The sequence below is a fragment of the Candoia aspera genome, chromosome 12 (assembly GCF_035149785.1).
Source record: "Candoia aspera isolate rCanAsp1 chromosome 12, rCanAsp1.hap2, whole genome shotgun sequence".
NCBI classification, from domain to species: Eukaryota; Metazoa; Chordata; class Lepidosauria; order Squamata; family Boidae; genus Candoia; species Candoia aspera.
The window spans coordinates 18,543,379-18,569,557 of record NC_086164.1 but is presented as its reverse complement, the minus strand read 5'-3'; the positions used below and the strand labels follow the sequence as shown (position 1 = coordinate 18,569,557).

Below are 26,179 nucleotides of genomic sequence, written 5' to 3'. Positions count from 1 at the left end.
GCATTTTTACTCCATTCTAGGTTGCAATTATACTGATGTACAGACCTGGCTCTAGAGATTCAGAGCAACCCTACATAACATAAATCTTACCAAGGTTGCTTTTATTCTGTTTTATCAGTGCTCCCTTGAAAATTGGAAATGGAGAGAACGCAAAAAATGTAAATCCATTTCAGGAATGAAAAGGCTGAGATCAACTGCTTGATGCCAGGTAAAGACTGAGATCCAAAACACTGGGAATGTGGCAGAATTCAAAATCATCAGCTTCAGAAGGCATGGTCCTTTGGAATGCTGAAATCAAACATCTAGCTGAAGGGAATTTTCAGAAGGCCTTTGCAGAATAAATGTCACATTTATTAAAATCACACAAGCTGCTATTACAATGGCATTATATTATTCAGCCTTGCTGCTTGCCTCACACTGACACCACATACAATAGGGTGAATGAGTCATCTGGATATACCTTTACTTGCATACAGGGAATGGAAGAGTGAAACTCAATGCTATCACATCAGAGTTAATTGAATAATCAGCAAGGACCGATTTTTGCCTTGCAAACAGAGCTACTCAGCTCAGGCATTTCCACTTAACTTCTGCCACCCTGACAGAAAATACCTTATTTATTAATAAGCTTTAGCCTGAAAGATGGGAGTCATGAAGAACAGGGATTCAAGGCTGATCCACCAGAAGGAGTTACTTCTTTCTGCCTCAAATGGATTCCCTGGTGATGTGAAGGACAGACGTAATGTGTCCTCATATGACTTGCCCTCCATGAAATCACAGTTCCTTCCACCACCACTACAGAACAAGTCCAGAACTGAATCACCTAGAATGATTTGATTTCATCTACACAATTTCTTAAGTTCTTCAAGAAAAACAATTCAAGTGCGATGGAAAACTACTAATGTGGGAGAATGGTTTCAGGGCTAGCTTATCTAAAATCTCCTTCTTCCTTTCAAGGAATCTTTTAAGCTACACATTGATACCTATTTTTCTTGAAATAAATTTAATGATGGACAGATTGGTATAAATTGGGGCAGTTTCACTGTCCATGTTGGGAAGGTATTCTTGACCACTGAGGCTTTTAGATTTTTTAAAAACTGTCCGTATCTTCTCCTAGCCTTTGAGTACAATTTCTCCTAACAGTCGTAATTTTTACTGTACTTTTTCCAATACCATTATTGCAACTTTTTACTGTAAATTTCCCAATGCTATCTGTCTACCCTTCACACTCATGTGTAAAACAGCATTGCAGGGCATGTTCTGTCACAACCGTGCAATGACAGGGCAGCGGAGGGAGAAGATGGCATAAAGCTACCCCTTGAGTTTTTAAGACAAGCCAGCCAAAAGTTTCCTGATGAATTGTTGAACATTTGAGCTTGTCTTCTCCACTCACTAATTCCTTCTCTCTCACTTGTTTCCTTTTTGCTGGAGAAAGTGGCCTATGAGAATAAATAAACAGCAGGTGTGTAGAGGCGTACTTTGCTTTGCCACTAATAATGAATGTGTGGTTCAAACATATCTCTGGAAGGCTAGTCTGGCCTAAGACGGGGCGACCATCCCTGGCCTAAACCCAAGTCCACTGTTCACGCAGAGGAGACCCAAAAACATCCTTACCTTTTTGCAAAGAACCATCTGGTGATCAAAGAGAAAGAACACGCGCTGCTGGCTTCGTCCGTAAGGCTGATAAATCCATGACATCTCTCCCGTGTAGATCAACTCAGAGCTGCGATCCAAAATGTCCTCCCCCTAAATCAAAAGCAGAACTAATCACCCCACATGATACGGCTGTCCCCTCTGATTTGGCTTTCCTGTTTGTAAGCAAAGGAATTTCAAATGCAGGAAATCAGATTGGTGGAAAACATAACACGAGAGCCAGGAGATTTCAAAGTTCCTACATTTAGGTTAGTTGCATTCAGATCTGGTCCCTCTTTCTTAGCTGTGTTAACCATGATTAAAAAGCTAAAGGCGCCCACCTATTGAACTCAATTCAAGATGAAGGCATCCATGCAGTTAATTCATTTTATTTTGTTTTCTGGGCCTCTATGATGCTCCAATCATACCTGACTTTGTATAGCATTGAATAAGTGGTTTATTTATTTATTTTCTATCTCGCCTTTATTATTTTTACAAATAACTCATTTGCCATTGTTTTCTTCTTCATTCAATTTCCCACCCTAGCTAACAGCCCTAGAATTCCAACAAATGCTTTCTTGTTTGAGATTTGGAACGTGGGTATGTAATTATTATTATTATTATTTTAATCGTGTCTGATTCTCAGAGACTGCCTGGACAAGTCCCTGCAGTTTTCTTGGCAAGGTTTTTTGGATGTGGTTTGCCATTGCCTCTTTCCTAGGGCTGAGAGAGAGCAACTGGCCCAAGGTCACCCAGCTGGCTCCATGCTTCAGGCAGGACTAGAACTCCAGGTCTCCCAGTTTCTAGCCTGGCACCTTAACCACTACATCCAACCAGCTCTCTATTCAATTTCTCACTCTAGCTAACAGCTCTAGAATTCCCAGGTGTTTCCCCCTTCCACGTCCTAACCAGGCTTAGCTTACAAGATCAGCCAAGGTTAGCTCGGTGTTGCTCCTTGCGAGATACCTTCACCTATACAAATGCTTTCTTGTTTGAGATTTGGAACCTGGATGTGTAATTGTTCTAATCTGTAAATGTTTAATTGTATTCATGCACATATCACCTCATGGCGTTCTTTATTCCCCCCTACTTTTCTTGCTATTTTATACCTCCTTTCCATAAAAAAAGTGATTTAAAACACTGGCTGCCCTCTTTTGTGGGTTTTGCTATCCATAATCACAAACCTGCAGGTGTTGTAGCATTCAGGTCTTTTCGCGTGTTGTTTTGCAATGGAGCAATAGTCTGAGTGTATCATGCAAATGAAACTTTGCAGTCCCTGTTTTTCCAATAATGCACCCAGAACATTCCCCATTAGTCATGGTGCCATTCAGAAGACCTTGCAGGGTATCTTGGGAGGTCTGGAAAAAGACCTCATCTTCATTTACATATTGAAGCGGGGATGGGGGTGGAAGTTAGAGAATAGAGGAGGCTCCACTTCTATTGCTGATTTTCAGATTCCAAACCTCTAAATATTCTGTAATTTTTCTACAATACTCCAGCAGTAAGTTGCCGTTTCACCTTCCCATTTCCTCTTTCACATTATGAAAACGTTCCCTTGAAAAGTTCACAGCAGAACTTGGTTTAGAGCCTTTTGTGTAATTTTCACAAAACCCCCATTTCTATTTTCAAAAGAGAGACTCCTCAAGGAAGCAGAGGTCTAGTGCATTCATGGGTCATTGAGGTTGTGTTGTTGAAAATAAAGAAAAATAAAAGGAAAGAAGTGCTAAAAATAGAATATTAGCTGTTATACTCCAGTAACAGCAAGCAACTAAGAGAGCTTTAAGGTATAAAAATCCCCTTTAAATACCTCAGCTGGATTAACTGAACCCATTTAGAGCCATCAGCATTTGGTAGAAGCCATCATAGTATCATGTATGTCACGAGAAATTATGTAGCATTGCATTATTTCTGCAATGACACAATGCACATGATGTCACTTGCCTCCCATGGATGACCATAAATAAAGACCTTACAAGTATATGTAATTGCGCGTATATATATATATACTCCTATATATATATAGGAATAGGAGAGAGAGTTTTATTACACACTGAGCATTAGACGTTTAACTTTAAGGTATTTATTTATTTATTATTTTATAAATTTATTCACCGCCATCTCCCTCTCATGGGGGGACTTTAAGGTATTTTATATGTGTGTGTGTGTGTGTGTGTGTTTGTGTGTGTGTATATATATATATATATATATACATGCACACACACACACAAACACACACATACATGGATGCCATGTGTGTGACACTCCCAGAAATATTCTTCAGTGAAGAAGATAAAACAGACTGATGATGTTGAGCCTATCATGCAAATCAAGGGGTCTGCATTCACCACACTGAATTCTTAGAGCAGGCATTTCCCTCCCCTAAACGTGTAGAGTGGTTGGATTGCTGCAACTCACTAAACTAGGCTAAAATGGGTTTGGTTCAGAGTTTTGGGGAGACTGTACTTATTGTCTTATTAAGTTGTTGAAATCAAGCCACCACATTAAGCCATAATAATATTTACTTGTTTGGGTTATAACCTATTATGTGAATATAGCAATTATGCATGTATAATCCCGATTTAGGATTTAGCAAGCCATGTGAGCCCAGCTATCACTGAAATTAAAACTTGATTATGGCCATTATCCAGATGTAACCTGACCATCACATTTTCTAACCTCTATGACCCTGAGGAGACTAAGGGGGAAAGTATCATCTAGTAAACTGGTGTCTTCTAAGGATCATTCAGACAAAGGATCTGCTTTAACACATTTCTCAAATTCATACAGCAGCTGCCAAGTGGTCTTCTACTTCATGAGTGGTCATAGACATAGATAAATCTTCAGAGGGTGGAGTAAGAGAACCTTCATAAGGCAGATCATGGTGCTGAGACAACTCTATTCGAGGGATCTGTCCAAGGTGCTGGCAAGCTCTATCTCAACTCTGCAGCCCACATAATTGGATCTCACTTTGTCCTTTCAGTACCATTATATCCCCTCCTTTGAGACACTTGAGCTGACTTAATATAGGAACCAAATTCACACACGGGGGTAGCTTATCTGACTTTCAAGAGAGATTGTATCACAGAGCCTCCATTTCAAAACAAACTGATCATGTGGATTAAAGGTAGCTCTGCTGAATGCCTTCAGAAGGGGAGAATCTAGTCCACTCTGCTTCTTTTCTTTCAGCATCTTTCAAACAAGGACTCTCATACAGTGTCTAAGAAACTAAAGATAACCAGAGTTCATTTAAGGTCAAGCAGTAGGCATGTGCCATAACTCTGGGCGGCTCACAGCAACAGTGATAGGAACATTAAAAATAAACATAAAACAACATTCCAAATAAATAAATAAGTAAGTAAGTAAGTAAATAAATAAATAAGTAAATAAAATGAAAAACAAACCCCTAGGCCCTAAATCAACACTCCCCAATACACAAAAAATCACAATCCCTGGGCTCCAGCCTCATCCTATCCCAATGCCTGTGGATTGGACTGGGAACCAACGCAATTTGAGCAGCAGCAAGCTGAGGGGCACTCAGCACTGCACAAGCTGCCACATTCTGGACCAGCTGTCATTTCTGGATGGTCTTCAAGAGCAGCCCCAAATAGAGCGCATTGCAGTAATCCAACCAAGAAGTGACCAAGGCATGAGTGATTATGAACCAGGCCTCCCAATCCAGGAATGGGCACAACTGGTGCACAAGATGGATCTGTGTAATGGTCCCCCTAGCTAAGGCTGCCCCCTGCTCGTTGAGCAGGAGCAGCAAGTCCAAGAGGACCATAAACTGCATGCCAGCTCTGTTCAGGGGAGTGCTATCCCACTGAGGGTCAAAGATGACACCTCTCAGGATCCAGAGAGGCCAAAAACCCCAAGCCACTCTGTCTTGCTAGGGTTGAGTTGGAGCTGGTTCCTCCCCATCCAGACCTTCACATCCTCCAGACACTGGATCAGCACCTGAATGGCACTGCCTGCCTGGCCAGGGGTAGAGATGCATAACTGTGTATTGTCAAGATACTGGTGATACTGGTGATACTGCACCCCATCCTGCTGAATGATCTCACCCAGCATTTTCAGTAGATGTTAAAGAAGAGCAGTGAGGGACCCAAATACTGAGGCACCCCACACAAGAGGGGCCTAGGGCTGGACCTCTCCTCTCTCCCACTGCAGGAAGGAGAAAAAACACTGCAAAATGGTGTGCCCCACTCCCAATCCCTGGAGCTGGTCTAGAAGGATACCATGGTCCATGGAATCAAAAGCTGCTGAGAGATCCAGGAGGGCCAGGACAGTCAGACCATCCGCATCCAGAGGTCATCCACAAGAGCAACCAATTTAGAAGCAAGCTGCTACAATACCCAGTACTTTATCTCCTTGACCCAGATATCATCTGCTATGTAAAATCTCCTTAGTTCCCTAGGGAAGCAGTATTTAGAAAGTCCTGGATTCTTTCAACACCATCAAGGAAACCTGAGAATGCTACCGTGATGGTGACGCAGATAAAGATTATTATTAGTGGTGGTGAATTGCAAAATCCCGTTGACCCCACAGCAGTGATGCTGTTCAGTATTGAATATGCAAATTTCTACATCTAGAGAATAACTTTCCCCAGTGCAGTGCCAAGTAGGTGTGTGTGGCCCTCAGGGACAACTGCTACAGAAAAACAAGAATGCCCGGAAGAACATGACATAATCTTGACTTGAGGTATTTCATTTAGTCTAAGGAAGAACTATGCATATCTGCAATGGCTGGTAAACAATGATCCATTACAAACTAAAAGTTTATCTCAGTGGCAGTGAATCACCTGTGTCCCTTAAACAGATGCACCTAAATCTTGCACAGTCTTGGATGGATCATCTGTGTCTTAAGAGCAAGGCTCATCCTCCTTGAAGAAATCTCTCCCCTGGACTTCAAAGGAGAGACTAGGAGATCAACCCTAGAAATGATACAAAGAGGCTCTGGAGATCAACACCTTTGCTGAGGGCAACTGTCCACCATCAAGCTTCCTCGTGGTACCAAATGATCACAACCCCTTCATTTTCCATGCAGGATTTAGGCAAGAGGAAGAAGGTCTTCCCCACCCCTCTGGCCTCAGATGATGGTCCAGACCAGGTGAAAAAAGAACTCAGCAAGAGTGTGTTCTCCAAATAGGTGCCATGCATGACCAAGTTTCTGGTGCAAAAAAACCTGCAAAATTGCTGTTCATCCTCCCCAAAGGGACGGGGATGCTCGTAACTAGGCAGCAATGCTTTTGGTTGCATTATTCAGCAAACAAACGCTTTCTGTCACTGGAGCTCTTGTGCTTTAATGAGTGGTTGATTATTTGATTAACGTTCCAGGTGACAGAAAGAACAAAATGAAGAGAAGAGGGCTGGGGCAACACATCTCTTTTTCATCTGCTTCTAGCATTAGGAGGGAAGGGGAAGCAAGGCTTTTTTTCCCCTCTCCCTCCCTTCCCCACCACCCCAGGAGGTCTTATCTCATCAGGCTGCTTGAGTGTTGAAAAACAGGATGTTTGCTGCATGTATCATATTTTTATTCACGCTGACCTCTGGATTTAATAATGCAGCATTGCTCTTGCGTATGTTACATAATTAAGGGCACAGAGGTTTTCATTAGAGGAGTCACAAATAACTGGAAGGAGCTGGAGACAGAAGCAATTTAAAGGGACAGCACCAATTACATTTCTGTAGTTAGTCATTTTCCTAGAATTTGATAATACCAGGACATGCCAAAAAAAACACTTAGAGAATGAGAATAGAGAACTGAATTGGGATGTAATACAGAGGGGTCACGTCACACTAATTAGATGTGCTAATCAGGAGAAAGGAACAATGGCCAGGAGAAAGATAATTCAATGGCTTCCCTACCCCAAGCAAACTAAACTATGACGGTGATCGTAGAAATGCCTATGAAAGTAAGTCTGTAACATATAGTTGTGTTTCTCTGAGGCCAGCCAGTTAATCAAGGGAAGTATCTAGATCAGTGTTTCTCAACCTTGGCCACCTTTAAGATGCATGGACTTCGACTCCCAGAATGCTGGCTGGGGAATTCTGGGAGTCAAGGTCCACACATCTTAAAGCTGCCAAGGTTGAGAACCACACATCCAGATTAGAAGACACAACAGCTGGATCTGCTGCTCAGGGAGTGAAACAGTTTGCAGTCCTACTTCAGTAAGGGATGAGGACAGTGGTTTATTTGGCTGGGATTAAAATTATACTATATGGATAAAGGCTGGAACTTGGAAAAGCCCAGATGCTGGAGTTGAACTGCAGGGGACTCCAATTGGAGGTTCAAGGAGATGTAAAACATTGTGGGGGGGGATGAACCTTAAAAACTCAGAAGAGTGATAAGAATGGAATAAAAATGGTACTGTACTGCTGCTTTCATACAGATATTACAATCCATTTCCCCTCACCTGGTAAAAATGCAAGTCCCTCTGATACTTTCTACATACAAATTCTGCTTTCTGATCAGGGGGTCTCTACCTCTCTGGATGTTGCCAAATTCCGACCCTCTAGGGTTTCTCCAGTGATGCCAACTTAGAGCCAGAACAAGCTAGATCAGTACTAAGGCAAAGGATCTTAGACCTAGAAGGCCAAACAGAAAGTGCTGCTTTTTCCCATAATGTAATTGTTAATAACCAAATCTTAGTGCCTAAACTAGCTTGGTATTTATATTATGCAGTATTACAGTTCCCAAATTCAGGAGAGCCCTATCTCTAGTCTGATTTAATGCCCTCCCCACAGCTGTTTTGGAAGGGAAATATAGGGAAATTCCATATGAAACCCAATAGTGCCCTTGTGACCCGGGTACCATAGAAACCACGGCCCATGTTCTTTTGTACTGTCAGTTCTACAGGGACCTCCGCCACCAGTTGTTTATTCCCCCTTTATTTTAACTCCTGGGGTGCTCTGATAATTTTTGCTTGTATTAACAGTTAAATAACCAAGATAAATGTACTTATTTCTCTGAAGGTAGCAAAATTCTGCTACATTATGTGTAAGCTTCACCCACAAATGGTTGCCAACAATTACTGATATTAGGGAATAATTTTGCTTTGTTTTATAGAATGTATTTTTATTGGTCAATGACCAAAATAAAGTTTCTGTCTGTCTGTCTGTCTGCCAAATTCTGTTACGCTGCTAGTCAGACAAGATTTAAGCTGACCAATCCCCATCCCTCAATACAGTATAACTGTGCCTAACTTCTGAAAAATACTAAATAATTATAGATAGATAGATGTCACTTTTTTCTCTTTTTCTTTGAACCTACTTCTATCTTAGATTTTTAGCTTTATGCCTTAGTCTTGGACAAATAATATTCTGTTTGTTTTTTTGTCCAAGAGACGTCATTTACAGTGGTAACAATAGTGACAATAATATTCTGTATTATTCTTCCAGCTTGTGTTTTATGTTTGATCCTCCTCTTTTACTTTTTAATTGTGTTCTTCTATACTGGTCTTTGACCGAGATAAAGTTTGACTGACTGAATGAAGGGAAAAGGAGAGTTGGTACTGAAAGAAGGTGGGGCAAAGTAGAGAAGGCATTTTAGAAAAGTTGGAAGGAGCCGTGCCTTTGGGGAGACAGAGAGGGGTTTATCAAAAGCCCAGTTCAAAAAAAAAAAATGGAAGAGGACAGATAGTGCTTCTCACTCATTTCTAATGCAGAAGTTGGCTAGGCTCAACTTTGCTTCCACACTGGCAATGAGACAATGCTCTCCACGATGATAATGGGCCAACTTAGGGGGAGCATGCCTAACCACCTGGGGCACACAGCACTGGGCATCACTGTTCCTTGCTGCTTTCTAGCCTCAGGACCAAGAGCCAAATGTCTTGCTCTACCAACACATGATAGTAGTATTTGTAGTTTCAGCATTATTTTAAATTTCTAGCCTGTGAAAAAAGCAGTATTTTTGAGGGTGGGAAGAACAAAACTAAAAAAAAAAATACAAGGCATTGGTCATGCTGATAAAACTAAGCCTAACTTAAGAAAGTATGGTGCAAGCAATGGAACCGGGGGGACAGGGTGGTGCAAGGGGTATATGTGACATTTTGTGTTTGTTTTTAATTGGCTTCATAAACTCTCATTGTCTTATTTCATAAAAAAAAAACTCTCCACCGAGAGTATGAAGCCAAGGTTATCTTGGTTTTATCTGATACGTACAGACCCAAATGTAATTATTAAATGTAAACAGTATAGTTATTTTTTGCCAAATCCTAATTGCAATGAAATAATTTTGCTTTGTTCATGAGGGGTCTTTGCACAAATCTATTTCTCATTTTAGGAGTTTGCAATATTGCAACAGCTGAGAACTGCTTGGTCCTAAGGAATAAAGTCCACTGCCCTTGCTGGGGTGGTTTCAATCAAACATACCAGCAATTGTGCTTCATCTCTCTTCTTTTTTTTTAACCTGAATTTCTTTCTTTCCAGCACTTCGCCCCTTTGCCATCTTAGTCACTGTTAAAAGCTTGATAAGGCTAAGGGAAGATAAAGTCAGAGCTGGGCATGCATTCGTGTCTTATGGAACAGGCCCTATCTGGATATCCCAGCGGCATTTATGTTTTTCAAAGCCTGACCTCCAAATTTAACCTTCCAACACTAGGATTAATGGGACTATCTTGAACTCCAAGCACTTTATCAATATTGCAGTTGGCACAAAGAGGTTAAACGTCTTGCTCTGACTTCCTATTTTGAAAATATTCACAGGCATAGAGCTGGAGGTTCAGTGGATATAACTGGGTTATGGTAATCCCAGAATTTGTCCAGATATGGCTTATATGGAGCTTCAGCAACACAGCAGTTTGGAATGGAAGTCAGATATAAAAATAGGGGAAACCGGCTTCTCACTTAGGGGGTGGGGGAGGGGGGAATGGCCTCCATTCCTGTTTTCTTTCAGTTTACTCTATGAAAAGTCTGCCTTTGCTCAGAAGCGAACTGCTACCCAGGAAACAGGATACGGATGGATGGTAAAAACATAATTCTAAGGAGATTTTGGATATGTATTTTATACAGGAAAGTAAATCAGGATGGTAGATGCCTCTATATTGGGAACCCAACACAATTCCCTAAAGAGACAGAATTGCAATGTTCAATGCCTGCTTGAGTTGCCCCCATTTATTTTCAAGACAGCCGTTTGCCTATTCCAACTGAAAATTACTTTTTCCCACTGGCAACTGAACATTCCTTGGAAGGTGGAACTGATCAGCCAACTCTGGCCTCAGGGCCCAGGGCCAAAATTATACTGGAATATTCCTGTTTCAGTGGGGAATTCTGGTTAATCGCCTCATCCCTGCTCGTTTCCATAATGCTAGTGTTTCTTTTTTCTTTTTCCAAAGGCTGCTTCTACCGGTTGTCTCCAATTGTTAAATAAGGGGAGGGAGGGAACACGGCTGCACAGCTGGGTGGAAGCCGTAGTTCTAAACATCAACCTCTCACAGTATTAATGTTGGTGGGACAAAAATAGTTATTGATCCAGCACAAAAGTTAACTTGCAGCTTTCCATCTCCTCATGAATACTAAGTATCTCAGGACTATTCTTTTCTTAACCTAAGATTATGTATAGTCTAGAGGTCCTTCCTAAGGGGTAACATACTGTACATCCTGTAAACAGCAGAAGGAAGCTACCGTATTTCTGACTATTTTTTGTTTCCAGTGACTGCTTCCTTAAAGAAGTACCGTGGACTCTCAATTAACCGGAACTCAAGCAATTGGCACTCTCAAGCAACCAACACAAAAAATGAACCAGAAAAAAACCAGCACTCTCAAGCAACCGGCAAAAAAAATCTGTACCTCTCTGCTGCCATCTAGTGGGTATTAGCCTCCAATAGTAACTCTCAAGCAACCAGAAACTACATTTATCTGGCATCTACCAATCCCCATGGGTGCTGGTTAACTGAGAGTCTACTGTAATAATCTGTAATTAATTTGGTTTAACTAGTCCTGTCCTTCTCTGTTTGTTCTTGAGTTATACTTCCATATATCATGCCTCAGTGAACATCAAAAAGAGTCAACAAGGCATATTGAAAAACCACCACCGCCCAGATGCTGAGTCCATTAAGAAAGGAATTCCTTATTTGCATTAAAACATGTAAAGGAATAAGACCTGAATTATGAACAGAAAGGCAAGATTATTAATCACGTCCCCCCCTCATCTCCTGCCTGATCCCCCCACCAATTTTAGTTCCTCCCACCAATCCCCATAAACCACATCTCTCACTTTAAATTAAATAACTAATACCTATATATGTCAATTAGGTGGCCGTACAAATCTAACAAATATACACATAAAATATTTATTTAGCATTAGTTTTACTTCTGTGTAGAACTGGAATAACAAAGCCTATATTCTCTTGAAATTAGAAATATCTGAAAGAAAATAGTAGGGAATAAGACTTTACCTTTAAAAAAAACTGCTTCAGGAATGCATACATTGAAAAAAGATGTTTAACACAAGAATATTGTACAATTGGGGAAAGCAGCTGGCGTTATCTCAGGTTCCTGGCTCAGAGAAACCTGACAAATATGTGATATTATTATGTAAATATTAGATCAAAGGAAGTATAACAGGAAATAAAACATTTCATCTCTCTGAAATGGGAAAGCTCATTTTGCCTGGCTACAGCGTAGCTCTGATATATCTATTAAGCCATTTACTACACAAGCCTTATGTCGAAACGGGTTGGGAGTTTGGATTGTGGGAGTAAGATGTCATGCGGATTTAACTCAGCAATTTTTTGATGTTAGTTTACCCTGTTTTAACCTGTACACAATTTATGTTTTAGTCAAAAAAAAGGAAGACAGCCCAGTCTGGATTCCAAGAATGATTTAAAGATAAACACTTTGTGTCCAGCTTCACGAGAAGCAGGTCTCGAGATAAGCTTTACAGTGTCCTGCAAACGGTTGAAATGTGTCTGGAAATTAGGCTAATGGCTTGGCTAAAACAGAATCACCTAGGACTTTTTTTAATATAGAGAAATTGCCCACAATAGGTGCATTCACAAAAGAGCCTCGAGATCAGATCTCAGCATGTTAGTAGATGGAGGTAAGATTTGTGTCCTGAGTTATAAATGGCTAATTGTCTTAACTGCAGCAGGAGAACAGTAATATATAAATGGAGTTAATCAGTCATTATGAAGATCAATGCATCAGTGGCTAAAGTTGCAAGTCGTGCTCAATCGTAGCTTCTGTTAAGCACAGTTTGAGTTACACGTGACATTATGCTGTCAGCCAGGGTGCACAAGCCACAAAGTCTGGCTTCTGAAAATACACTCTCAACTGGGGTCAGATTCGTAGCCTCTCTCACTGAGAAATAGTTACTAATAGTGTTGTGACCGAGGCAGCGGACCAGATACACCCTCTCAGGTCAACTGACTTCACGAGAGGGTTGTAGGAATAAAATGAGGGGAGATCTCTCCTGTACAGCATTGAACTGCCGGGAAAAGGTAGGATTTAAATGCAGTGGCAATTCAGATAAATAAGGGTGAAAGTCAGAGGAAGCAGGACAAAAATCCTAAGCGTTTTAACTGTACTAGCTGTAACCAATGGAAGCTGACAAGGGAGCCAAACATCAGTGCATTTCAGCATCTGCCCGGGTTAACTTAGTCATGGTGGAGTCAATGGGGAAAGGAGGCTGTGCGCTACAGAAACCACTGAATGTCCTGCTGAGCCCTAAGAATGTCTGCGATGCAAAAATCAAAGGAACACGACTTTGGGATACTGAAAAACCATTCCCTAATGAAAATGCAGGGCATAAATGGCCTATGCAAATCACTAAATACATCCCCAGGGGTCAGCTGTCCAGAAATGAATGCCTGATCTGCTGTGCAGCCTTGCGCTGAGCAACCGACAGAAGTGAAATGCTCACAGGAGGGCAACGTACCTCCCAGTCCAGGACCGAAGCCTGCCACTGAGCGATCTTGTCTATGTTTTCCAGCCTCCTTTTCCGCTCGTTGATCTGCTGGGTCACGTTCCTCATGACGGCAAGTGCAGCAGCCACATATCGGTAATCACTGGGCAGAAAAAGGGGTGGGGGAACAGCCTGTAAAATTACGGAAGCCACGTAATAATGATGTAGCACGGGAACATTACGAGAGGTGCATGGAAAATTGCCTGAGATTGGATGAAACGATTGATCTAAGCCTAGCTAGACAGTGGTTCTCTGGTACCTCACAAAGACGTTTAGCTACCTAATCCATCTACTTCAAAACTAATCCTGATACTTTTTTTCATGAAAAGCTTGAACTCTTTCCCTGAGCTACGGCCCCTTCTCCATCCAATATGGTTGGCTTCTAGCAAATTATCTTCACACGGAAGTATGGAATCCTGACTCCCAGTTGAAAACTTCCTCACTAGAGCCAGCAAAGGCTTGGCTTAACATAGACTTGTTGACGAATCCTTAGCCATGGCTTGTGGAATGAGCTCCAATGACTCTCCTCACAGATAATGTTAAGCCATAAAACATGCATTGCGATCACAATGGCTATGTTAAAAGATAATGATAAACCATAGAGAGATAAGCCATGCAATAGTTTGAAGCGAGGTAGCAACCCAGCCAAGGGTACTGAGGTACTTGCAGAGTCCCCAGACTTAATTCAGGTGGGCTACAACCGGTTCCTTTAAGGAATTATGCTAGAATTATTCTGCAAGTTTTTCCAGCAATCCTGGTTCAATCGGATGACATTTGATGAATTTCTCTCAAAAGGAAAAAAAACAAACAAACTTTGGTGACATTCTCATAAGTGAAAGCGTAGCATTCATATTTCATTTCGAGATCAGCAAGGGTTTGCACACATGTTCTGTCTTTAATTGTGCAATCCTTTCCCCAGGGGTGTAGAGATTCCCTGGCTTTCTCCACTTCCACTATCCTAGGCCTTTTCGTATCAGGAAGTCTTGACAGCCAGGGAGTCTACAAGAGAGATGGAAAGCCATATCACTCTCTCTCACACACACACACAGACACACACACAGCAGTAGCACCCATTGCCACCTCAAACACAAAACCCCAAAAACTCCACCAGAAGAAATGCTAAAGGAATTCTCATGTATCCTGAGAATAAGGCAAAAAACACTCAAACATTCCCTTACGAAAAAGGGAAGACAACTTTTTAGAAACTGAAAAGATGTTAACATAACATTAATGTGCTTTCTTTCTACTGGATCCTGCTACCAGTGTTTGTTCTCACAGGAGGATCTTATGCAGGCAATTAAGCACCAACTCTAGAATGTGTGTATGGATGTATTTCTCCCTGGGTGTCTGTGTGTGTGTGTGTGTGCACATGTGTGTGTGTGTGTCCTGCCAGGACCAGCAAAGATCAATCTTTTGAAAAAAAAATGCTGGAATCAATGGTATTGATTTCTGCCGTGTGCTGTATTTTCTGTTCCAAGACCATACCCTTGCCTCCTCGGTGTCACCATAATTCATGATTAACTTGGTGTTCATATTGACTTCTGACAAATGAGGGAAAAAACAAGCAGGATGTTGAGACATGGCTGATTTTTTCTCAACATTGCACTTGGTCCATCCACCCCATTTCAGAGCTGGAAGTCCCTGGAGATGCACCAACAACCATCTTCTCTAATACGAGGCCTTCCAGATGTGCTTTACACTTTCTTTAGTTAAGCATGATGAGAGTTGATGCCCAACACATCTGAGAGAACAACTGGCTAGGAAGGCTGATCAGGTTTCCTGAAGACCACACTGTAGAGACACTGATCTTTGGTGAACATATGTGATCTTCTGCCATGCATCCCCTCTCATATGAGTTCAGGATAGCAGTCTGATTTAATTTACACCAGACTTCTTTACTAACCTCAGATAAAGGGCCCAGCTTAATGTGGTGAAATCCATGTGGCAATTAGTCACGGCTCAACTCTTATACTTGTTTGGATTCCAGGAGCCCACAAAACACAGGTATGGCGCACAACCTTATTTTTGATATATGTTGCTCACTATTATGTGAATCTGTCTTGGGTTCCCAAAATCCTCAGAAATAACCAAGCTGGTGGAGAGTATTGGGACTTAGTCCATAAACACAGAAAATGACCATTCCGGGAAAGGCTGGTCTAGACAGAAACAAGAACCAAGTTTCTCTGCCGTATTGTTTTGTTGGAGTATAGAATGGTCTTTTCAGCTTCAGTACCATGGACAGCTCCTTGGGATCTTCCAGTTCCTGGCCAGGATATCCCAAAGAGACCAGAATGGGAATACAGATTTAATAAAAACCACATGGAGATAGAAGCATAAACATCTGTCCCTCTACAAGTCCACCCAGCTGGTCCGCTAAAGATTTCTCGTTCATTGCTGAATGGGCCCGGACTTTGTGTTCTGATCCCACGGAAAAATTGCTCAGTGTGTGAACAAGTCAGGGAAAAGCCACTACAAACATCCCTAGCCTGGAGTGAAAAACCATCCCAAAATTGCTAAATTATAATGCCAGCATTCCTCACTATCACTCATACTGTCTGGGACTGCTGGATTTGTTGATCAGCAAATTCTGGGGGGACAGTGGTTCTCCACTCTTCTTCTTATTCAACAGAATCGTTGAGAGTCGGGTGGCACACAAGCTTAAATGATGACGACGACGATGATGATGATGACAATGATGACCACCAAGAGCTAAAATTCCATCTGAATCTCTGAAAGGGCTCTTTACAGAGCAAAATCTTTCATACTATTTTTTCCTTCTTTTTCTATTGCAATTGTTTTATTGCACCATAAGATGCAAATAATACATTATAAAATACAGATATTAGCTGGGTACAGTGGTGCTTAGGCCATATGAACTAGAAATTGTTATCACTATGATGGTTTAGAGAAGTTAAACCTTTAAAGATAAGGAGAAAAAAGTTTAGATCAATGTTAAATAACATTTCTAAAATGTTAATAAGCATAAGGTTGCTTGAATTGTACTATTAAAGCTAACCATGGCATTAATAGGCAATTGCAAAATTCATTAAATTATTTTATAATATAAAAAAGGGTTTTGTCTTTGAGCTTAATGCTTAATAGTAAGGTCTCCACTGTATTGTTATTTCAGTTCCCCCCTGAACCCCCAAGGTCCCTGGTATGGTGCCATGGTGCTGATTAATGTGCCTCCCCTGGGGTTTCCACCTGATTTTTACAATTACAAAAAAATCATTTTAATTACTAAAAATGCAATTCTGGCATGCTGCAAAGCTTAATTTCAGCCTCCATCATGATCTTTACTTGCAAGAATGCAGGAACAACCCAGTTAGATTCTTTTCTGGCTCAGATCATTTCTGCACATTCCCTTCCGTTCCCATATTAATCTTCATTAAAAAAAAATCCTCAGCCAAACGGTTGTTCATTTAAGTATTCAAATAAGCATTTTCTGCCAAACATACATTGTTAAAATGAATTTTCATTCAAAATGCACATTGTGTATAGTACACTTTTCAGAGAAATGCCCAATGTTTTAATGTTCTACACTGAATGGAGATGAGGGGCATGTCCAGTAGTATATAAATATGAATATTCTTGTGTCAAAAGTTGTGGATATTTACGCTTCAGTCTGCATGACTTATAGCTGCAGGCTGAATCAGTTATGCCAACTGTTGACCCTTCAAGGTAGGCCAACAGGAAACCTATTCCCCAAGTTTGACTGGAACTTCATTTATTCAGATAGGCTCAAGTAACAAAATCTTGAAAGCCTGAAAGCATTTCCCTTTCCCTCCCTGTTATGCCCCAGGGAGTCAAGGCAGAACTGGTCTCAGTTTCTTCCTAATATTTTCTTTCCTGGATTTAAAGCATATTCTCATGCACGTGTTTGCAACCATCACTGCACAATTTCCCCAAGGTCACCTCTGTGACTCTCTATACAGCAGGTCCCCAGTTTAAGAACAAGTTCCGTTTCTAAGTCTGTACTTAAGTCAAATTTGTATGTAAGTTGGAACAGTTATTTAGCATCAGTTAGTCAAATGTTTCTCTTAGTATAGACTATATATTTTACCTTTCTATCCATATAAAACACTTAAGAAAAACTTCCAAATACACTAAAACGTCTTAAACATAATAATACACAAAGTAGCATTGTGTATGTAACCCGAAACATAGAATTTTTAAGATAATAGTCTTTATGGCGGTCCATTCTTAACTAGGAGTTGTCCGTAAACCAGGATGTTCTTAAACCGGGGACCTGCTATACCAGTGTTTTTCAAACTTGGCAACTTTAAGATGTGTGGACTTCAAGTCCCAGGATTCCCCAGCCAGCCATGTTGGCTGGGGGATCCTGGGAGTTGAAGTCCACATATCTTAAAGTTGCCAAGTTTGAAAAACACTGCCCTATACCAACACTGTGCTGAATTCCATCTTGATCTCTTCTCTGCAAAGGCTATTTTTTTCCACCTTCCTCTCATGGTACCTGAGAAGTGATTTCATATTCCTCCTGGTGGTATTTCTGAGCTCCTGTTCCTGTGCAACTGAAGGTGAAGTAGTTTCCTGTGGCTCATTCTTCCTCTGCCTCATCTGTCCCCATTTCTAAAAAAGGTTCACAAGAGGACTTCCACCCTGACATCTCCCCTTGGGGTCAAAAGGAAGTGAGGCAGCCAAGGAGGCTGCAGATGGCTGGAACAATGATTGTATAGTGAAAGACAGGACATTCACGCACATGCCCATGTGCACACCTCTGACCAGCACATCAATAAATAAGAACACCCAACTGCACCCAAGAACACGTTGTTGAGGCATCTCTGAAAGCAAATCCCCCTCTCACAACTTTGACACACACCTCAGCAATTCCGACAGAGTCCCAATGGGTGAACCTGGGAAGAGAGTTCCTGAGTACATTTCAACATTAAAAGAGCTGCTTGTTTTAGCATGAGGTTGACTGTGGCCTCCCACAAGCACCTGGCGTGTTCCCACTCAGCATTATGTCAAAAAAATGCTACCTCACCTCCTGCCAACAAACCCCTTTGTTATTTCTGGCTGTGTTGCCACCACCCAAAGTGCTTTTGCGCATAGAAGAGCATGTTCCCAGAGGCAGCGAATGGAAGGAGGAAGTGGGGGAAGAAGGAGGATATGACAAGTGCAGATTTCCAAGCACTGGGAAGGGAGGCTGTAGGTGGCCAGGAACCGAGATCAGTTGCGACAGAGACTGCAACCAGCAGTTAGGAAATCAGGGGCTGGCTTCCAACAGCCCAAGTCTGAAGCAGGATTTACAAATCACAGTTTCTATATTCATGTAACCTGTGAATCCCCCTGCAAATCAAACCATCAACCTGAGCCAGGTGGTGGGGTGATTAAGATTATGAACTAGGCGTGGGGAGACCCAGGTCCAAATCCATCTTCAGCCATGGTGGAAACTCACCGGATGACTTGGGGCTAGTCGTTATTTTTGTGGGAATAAAATGAAAGGAGATCCCTACATAAGCTGCCTTGAGTTCTTGAAGAAAAAGGGGCATCTAAATCTAACTAACTGAACAATAAAATGGCTTAGCCAAAGGACTTACTTCATGCATCATAATCAGACAAGTAGTTAGGATGCCCAACAGATTGGTCCGTATATGACAGAATGCCATCTTATGGCACTAAGGGCATGTCATGCAGCCAGGACAAATGTCAGTGCTCTTCACCATTGCCATGCTTCCCAGGGGTGCTGGGAATTGCAGTTCAGCAATGTCTGGAATGCCAGAGGCATGTAACCCTGCTCTAGCCAATAGGCAAGATTGCTTCCCTTGGCCCATTGGCCAGAGGAAGTCAGGTGATGCTCCAGGAGTCAGAAGCCAGGACTGGACTGGCTATGGACTAGGCGTGGGGAGACCCAGGTCCAAATCCATCTTCAGCCATGGTGGAACCTGACTGGGTGACTTGGCCCATAGCCTGAGGAAGTCAGGGGATGCTCCAGGACTAGATTGCTGATTGGGGCAAAGAGCAGAGGACAATCTCATCACCGGATCGTCACCTCTGCCACACACACCCCTGCCACCCCCAACAGCTGCCTTTGTGAAGGCAGAGAAGCAGGATAATATCCTGTCCTACATTCTAGATTTCTAGATTTTAAACCAAGGAGTTAACTTCTGCTTTTAGCATCACTGTTTTTAAGGGCAGCTACATATGCTCCCCATCCTAGCTTCATGCACTATTTTAAGGCTTTTATATTTAGAGGTGTCGTTATGAATGGAGCTGCCCCCCTCCCCTCCCCTGCCACCCACTCATTAACAAAAGGTTTTGCAGAAAGAAGCCCGACGGCTCCAGCTGAATGAGCAAATGACAGATGAAAAATGGTAGGGGACATTTGCCTGGGCCGGATGGATTAATCCCATGGAACGGTTCCCTGGAGGGGAACGGTGGCTTTTTCTTAATGATTTAGCAGGAGGACAAGGCTGGTGGCCAAACAATGCTGTGAAACTGTGAGTTTCAGTGACCAGAAATCTGGCTTTCAACCCAGATGGCTTCTTACAGAGTCAATTTAGATAGCTGGAAGATAAAAACAATTACTAATGGGGTAAGAAATAGCCTCAGTTCCTTACATGGGGGTGGGGGGTGGGGGTTGCGGTGCCCATTAACACCTGCCTACCCAAATGGATCTTAATCTTCAAAATATGAATTAAACTGGAGGCGGCCCTTCTGCAAAGCAGCCCCATCCTTACTTCCAAGAATGTCTTGAGGCTCTATTGAAATCCCACCAGCATTTACAGAATATAATAACAACAACAACAATTTTAAAAAACGGTTCAGAGGTGTATCTATTTGCCCAGAAAAAAAAGAGGAAAATCAGGTTTGGTGGAGAGAACACCCTGGGGAGACCAAGGATGTGTGTGTGTGGGGGGGGGGGTTGTGTGGCAAGGAGGCCCCTCAGTGCTCAGAAAACTGAAGAAGTATTTCAAGCAAGCAATGACATTACTTTTACACGTCTCCTTGTTAGGGCACTCTTACCTCCATCTGACCAGTTCGAGCAGCTGGAGGCCAAAAATATTCCTCTAAAATGTTAATGTATGTACAGATAGTCCTTGACTTACGATGGCAATTGGGACTGGAATTTCCATCACTAAGCGATGTGGTCGTAAAGCATGACTGCATCGCTTAGTGACCGCAATCCCTGCAGTCCCAGTTGCCATCATTAACTGAATCCCACAGTCCCACATGAAGTCAGTGGGGAAGCCGGCAGGAAGTTGCAAGTCCCAAGCCGGCAGGTGGGTAAGGGGCTGCTGCTGAGTGGGGGAGGGAATGAGGGGTGCACAGGGGTGTGAGGGAGGGTCAAGGAGGGGGTGCTGGAGGCATAGCACAGCATGGGGATGGTGTGGGGGGTGAGGGGGTGTGCGAGAGGCACTGAGCGGGTTGGGGAAGGTGTGGGGGATGCATGAGGCACGGGTAAGGGAGGATGCGCAAGGGTGTGAGGAGGTACATACGACATGCTGCACAGGTCAGGGAGGGTGCGAAGGGATGTGCAAGAGGCACTGTGCGGGTCAGGGAGGGTATGCAGGGGTGTGTGAGTAGCTGGTGTGGTGCGAGTGCAGAGGGGCAGGAGGTGGGTGCACGGGTGGGGTGTTACGGAATGTGTCTCTGAAGGTGGGTGGTGATGTGGTGGATTTCAGCAGTGCCACTAGTTCTCAGGAAGGAGGGAGCACATTCCAAGGAGGTGGAGGAAATAAGCGGAAGCGATGGTGGGAAAACCAAGAGGCTCAGGGTAGCCCCGCCCTAGAGCCTTCCCAGGGTATTTCCCTTTAGGCTGGGTAGAGTAGCTTGAGTCTGGCAAGATTCTGTCTACACGGTGTGAGCAAATAAAGGACTGGAGTTTGAAGGGAGTGACTCTTTGTCGTTCTCGGGCTGGGCCTGACATGGGGAGACTCACCCCAGCAACTTGCAACCTTCCCTGTCGGCTTCCCCACTGACTTCTTCTGGAAGCCGGCAGGGAAGGTTGCAGATGGCACTCACGTGAACGTGGGGCGCTGCAACAGGCCGTAAGTGCAACTGGGTTGCCAAGCACCCAGATCGCGATCACGTCGACCGCAGGGTGCTGGGACAGCTGGAACTCTGAGGACTGGTCATAAGTACCACTTGTTCGGTGCCGATGTAACTTGGAACAGTTGCTGACTGAACAGTTGTAGGTCAAGGACTTGTATGTTGTTAGTCACCGTATTACACACATACAAACACTCTCTCCATTGTGGATACTGACCATAATTTGTGCTTCCATTCCAAGTTTTGTTTTGTTTCTAGAAGGCATTGCTTTCATTAAGAGAAAATAAAATGAATGATGAAAAGATGTTGATGTTGCCTGGGTGCCTACAAAATATGCTACCGGCTCACACTTAGCAGTGAAAATTCAGGAGCCACGTTTTATAAAGGGTCCATCTGCAAGCAGCCCTAGAAGGACTCCTTGCCTAGAAGGACTCCCAGCCCTGAATCCAAGCTCAACCATACCCACATACCTGTGATCCTGTGCAGTGTACTTGAGCAGTTCTGCAAGCTGCAGCGGATATTTGCAGATCTTCTGGACAGGCGTCAACAGGAAACCATCTATGGCAATATCAATCATCTGCTGCAGGAGACGGCAAGCTTCGAAGAAGTGCTGGTACCTGCCGTCTTTCATTAGCTTGGAAAGCTCCATGCATGCATCCAAATGGTTATTACAGTACTCGGAATAGATCCAGAATCCATCTTGCTACAGGGAGGAGAACAGAAAGAGGAAGGGGGAGAATGAGAGGTGCCGTAAAAAAGTAGCTATGGGGCAGATTTCAATCACAATGAACAGGTTGACAAAAGCCACATCTGGAAAAGGCCACTGGGGCTATGGGGTCCAACCCCATACCTAGTGCAGGAATCTAAATTAAAAGCATTTCTGACAGATGGCTGCCAAGCCTCTGCTTGAACATCTCCATGAATCAAAGCCTGCAATCTTACTGGGTCATTGGTCTCACTGTCAAGCTGCTCCTCCTGTTACGACATTTTTCCTAATGTTCAACCAGACTCTGTCCCTCAGGAATGTCAGAAGGTCATCCTACATTCAGTGAGGGACAGAACTTAGATCTAGGTCTTCCTCTCTGTACACCCCTTTAGGTAACTCAAGAATGCTATCATAGTACCCTTCAGTTACTTTTTCTTTAGACCAAACATCCCACGTCCCTCAGTCTTTCCCGAAAGGGCCCCAGAGCAAGACCCCCACAGCAGCCTGTTTAACCTGGTTCCCCCTGGAGGTGTAGGACTGTGACTTCCATCCAGATGACGAGGAATGGTGGCAATTGCAGCACAATGCCTCTTCAAGGGCTAGGCTGCAGAAGGCCAACCTAGAGGCCTGTGCTAGCAAGCGAAATTGAAAGCTTCTTTTCCCTTGGTTTTATTTCACCCCACATTTAAAAAAGTCTCATATATACAAAGGATGGGCTGCTCTTCCTCTGAGTCTACCCAACCAAGCTCTCCAGTCAGAAACCTGCCTTTTCTTATCATAAATCCAAACTCAGGAACACCCCTGTGAGGTAGCCTGGGCCAAGAAAAACTGATTGGCCAACGACATATACTGCTCTCCACAGCCAAGGGAGCACAGCCTTTTGGATCTTGTTGTACATTTCCCCTGGGCTAGCTATGACAAGGGCAAGAATTCAAATTTAGAACAGAGCTCCTTATGGCAAGCATAATCTCACCATAATGCAGGAATATGAGAGCTCAGGAAAAACAAAAAAAAGCATACTTCAGAAACTGAGGTTCCATGAAGACAAATCCAAGATCCAGGAATCATAGCTGAGTCCTGGATACTAGTCCAAAGATCAACCAGGGAATCAGAAACAGCCCATATTCAGGAAGGTCAGAACCTGTGAAACCTTGCTTCTCCAGTTCAAAGTCTTGACTCATCAGACAGGCCCACAACACTATTCTTCTTCCAATCTGCCCTTCTCTTGCTGATAGTTTGGGCTTCTGGGGGTGTTGTAGGTGGAAGCAGTATCCTAACCTGGGGGTGCGGATTGTTCCAGGATCTCTCTTCTGGTCTGTACTCTTTCCAAACTATGAGATACTGGAGTTTTCCTCAATATCTCTGGGAGTTAAAGCATGTGGGCAACTTGATACTCCTACTTCTCAGGAGGTGGAAGAACAGAAAATGGATGAAGCAGGCCAGAAGGTGCTATGGAGGTTAATGAGGACTGATGGAAGACTGGATGGACTTTCAAGGATGGCGGAAGCTTCAGCTGGAAGGTCAGTGGGTAAATAACAGACTCAATGGGAAAGGGTCCAAATATAGGTTATAAGTGGTCTCCTTCGTATCATATGCCAAGTGGACACCCACACAAGATCACCTCTGAAAACTGGAACCAGGTTGCTGATGTTAGTCAGCAAAGCTCTTATAGGTTTCCTTGGCTTGCTGGACCTGATCTTGAAGGAGGTGATATACGACCTGAAACTCTTGTAGAACTTAATGGGAGGCTGGCTCTGTAGATTTAGGGTGCATATAGGGAGAAGAAGTATAGATGATACCTGATGAAAAAGGGCATCAGCTGAGTAGATACTGTACATGGGTCGAGTTCTTTGCAAACTCTGCAAGTGTATGTCAGAATAGGCAATCATTACAGCAAGAGGCCAGAGTCCTTTCCAGTTGTCCTCCTGGAATCTGATACAGCAGTATAAATTTTGCTCCAGTGGACTATTAATCCTTTCTTGTCTGAATGTCCAACTGGGGATAGAGGGCTGATGTCAGGTGAATCTTGATGACCAATTTTTTAAACAAAGCCTGTCAAGAATGCACTATGAATTGGGTACCTTGGTCCAGTATCAGGTGCTCAGGTAAATCATGCAACCGGAAAACATGATTCAGAAATAACTGGGGAATCTCTCTGGCTGTTGGCAGGCCAGCCAAAGAGATAATGTGTGCCATCTTGGGGGGGGAAAGTGTCCATAATGACAAGCAAACTTTCCGCCCTGCCTCATTTTGGCAAAGCTGTGATGAAAGCCAGAGACACTGCTTTCCAAGGGTAGAGGGTGACAAGAGGCCTGTGGGTTTTCTTGGCTGGCCCTTGGCATGGTGACAGACTGAACAAGAAATGCTGCAGCAACTTAATGACACTGTTCGCTGTGGCAGATTTAAGAGGATCTTCAAACATGAACTTCAAGTTTCCTTGGATAGCAGTCGGCTTCGTTGAAGCAGCCCATGGAGCACTGAGCCTGAAAACAGGCTGATAATGAAGAACTGGTCTGTTGAAAGGTCTGCAGGATAAAGGTGTATAGTGTATGTTACACTGAGCCAAACATGCTGGAGCCTGGCCAAGAATGCCATCAAATTTCTCAAGTATGGAGATAAGATACTTAGGATCTGGCGTTGCAGCCTGTATTGCCAATTGTGCCAGCTAAGGTTTCTGTTATCCAGTTTCAGCTGGTAATGGCTCCATGCTGAGGGCTGCAGTAAAGTGGGGAGACTCCTTTCATGGCAGCTGGCAATCTGTCCTGTGCCAGCAATTATAAGTGCAGGAGGCCAGACTTAGATCAGAAGTCTTTACGGTAGCCATCAATCTCATCACAGTGCAAGAGCTCTGGAAAGCTCAAGAAAAGCAGAGAAACATGCTTCAGAAACAGAGATTCCATGCAGGCAAATTCAAGATGCAGGAATCAGAGCTGAGCGTAGAAGTCTTGTCTTAGTCCTGCTCTGTTTGAGCCCCATCTGCAGATGCCCAAGAGCCTGCTGGCTTGCAAGATCAGCATCTGTCAAGCCCTGATCCTCCAGTTCAGAATATGGCTCCTCAGAGAGGCCCAGAACATGGACCACTCCTTTAATGAGCTTGTTTCTCCCCTCAAAACCAGCGCAAAGTTTCCCCAATCTCCCTTTGGTAAGTCGGCAAAGGCAATTTCCTTATCTTCTTTTGGAAACTGATAGCTGAGGTTAATCCTTCTGACCTTTGTGACAAGAACCATCCTTGGAGCAAAGTTGGGATAACCCCAGATGGATTGTGGCAATTATGTTTTATTTCATGTCCTTTTTTCAAAGCCTGTTCATAACCCAATCCATTGCTCTAAAGACAATTTATGAATGAAAATGAGCAAACAATGAGAATGGGTAATCTAAGGCATTATCATGTAGAGCAGCCATGAACAACCGCAGAGCATTTCTCTAACACTCTCTGAAGCCTTCCTATGAAATGGAGCCTGGCTGAGTTGACACCGAAAGCAACACGGTTACGCTTCAAAGGATCCAGCGCCCTGGATAAGTGGCATTTTCTTACATAAGCACCAACTCAGGGCTGTTTACTTCCCAAAGGAGAAGCTGGAAAGGCTACGTTGCATGATTTTCTTGACATTTCTGGATAGACCTACAATCCCATCAGCCCTGTAAAATGGTATTTATGTAACAGGCAAGGAAGTGTGAGCGAGGAGTCTGCGAGAGCCGTCTCTGTCAGAAAGAACATCCCGTCCCTCATGCGTGTGCTACGTTTTTGTTTTCTTGCATGCTTTTGAGCCCACCTTGCCTCTGGGTCACGGCCTGGGCCAATCCCTGCAACGTTGCCAACGCTGGACCAATCCCTCGCCTCCAGGTGACGGCATCCCTTTCCTTGGCAACGTTTTCAGTAGTGGTCTGCATTGCCTTTCTAGGGCTGTGCAAGAGCAACTGACCCCA

The 26,179-nt window shown here is 43.3% G+C and overlaps 1 protein-coding gene across 2 annotated transcripts in view; it reads right to left on the bottom strand.

The window, feature by feature from the left end:
* ARHGEF9 (Cdc42 guanine nucleotide exchange factor 9) overlaps nucleotides 1-26,179 on the bottom strand; it is a 199,209-nt gene that overhangs the window by 23,383 nt on the left and 149,647 nt on the right. For both annotated transcript variants that reach the window (XM_063313471.1, XM_063313470.1), the window contains exons 6-8: nucleotides 22,017-22,249; nucleotides 13,507-13,636; nucleotides 1,615-1,746 (exon numbers count right to left, since the gene is read on the bottom strand). In XM_063313471.1, the coding sequence (XP_063169541.1) occupies nucleotides 1,615-1,746; nucleotides 13,507-13,636; nucleotides 22,017-22,249 (495 nt within the window). The remainder of the gene's footprint in view (nucleotides 1-1,614; nucleotides 1,747-13,506; nucleotides 13,637-22,016; nucleotides 22,250-26,179) is intronic.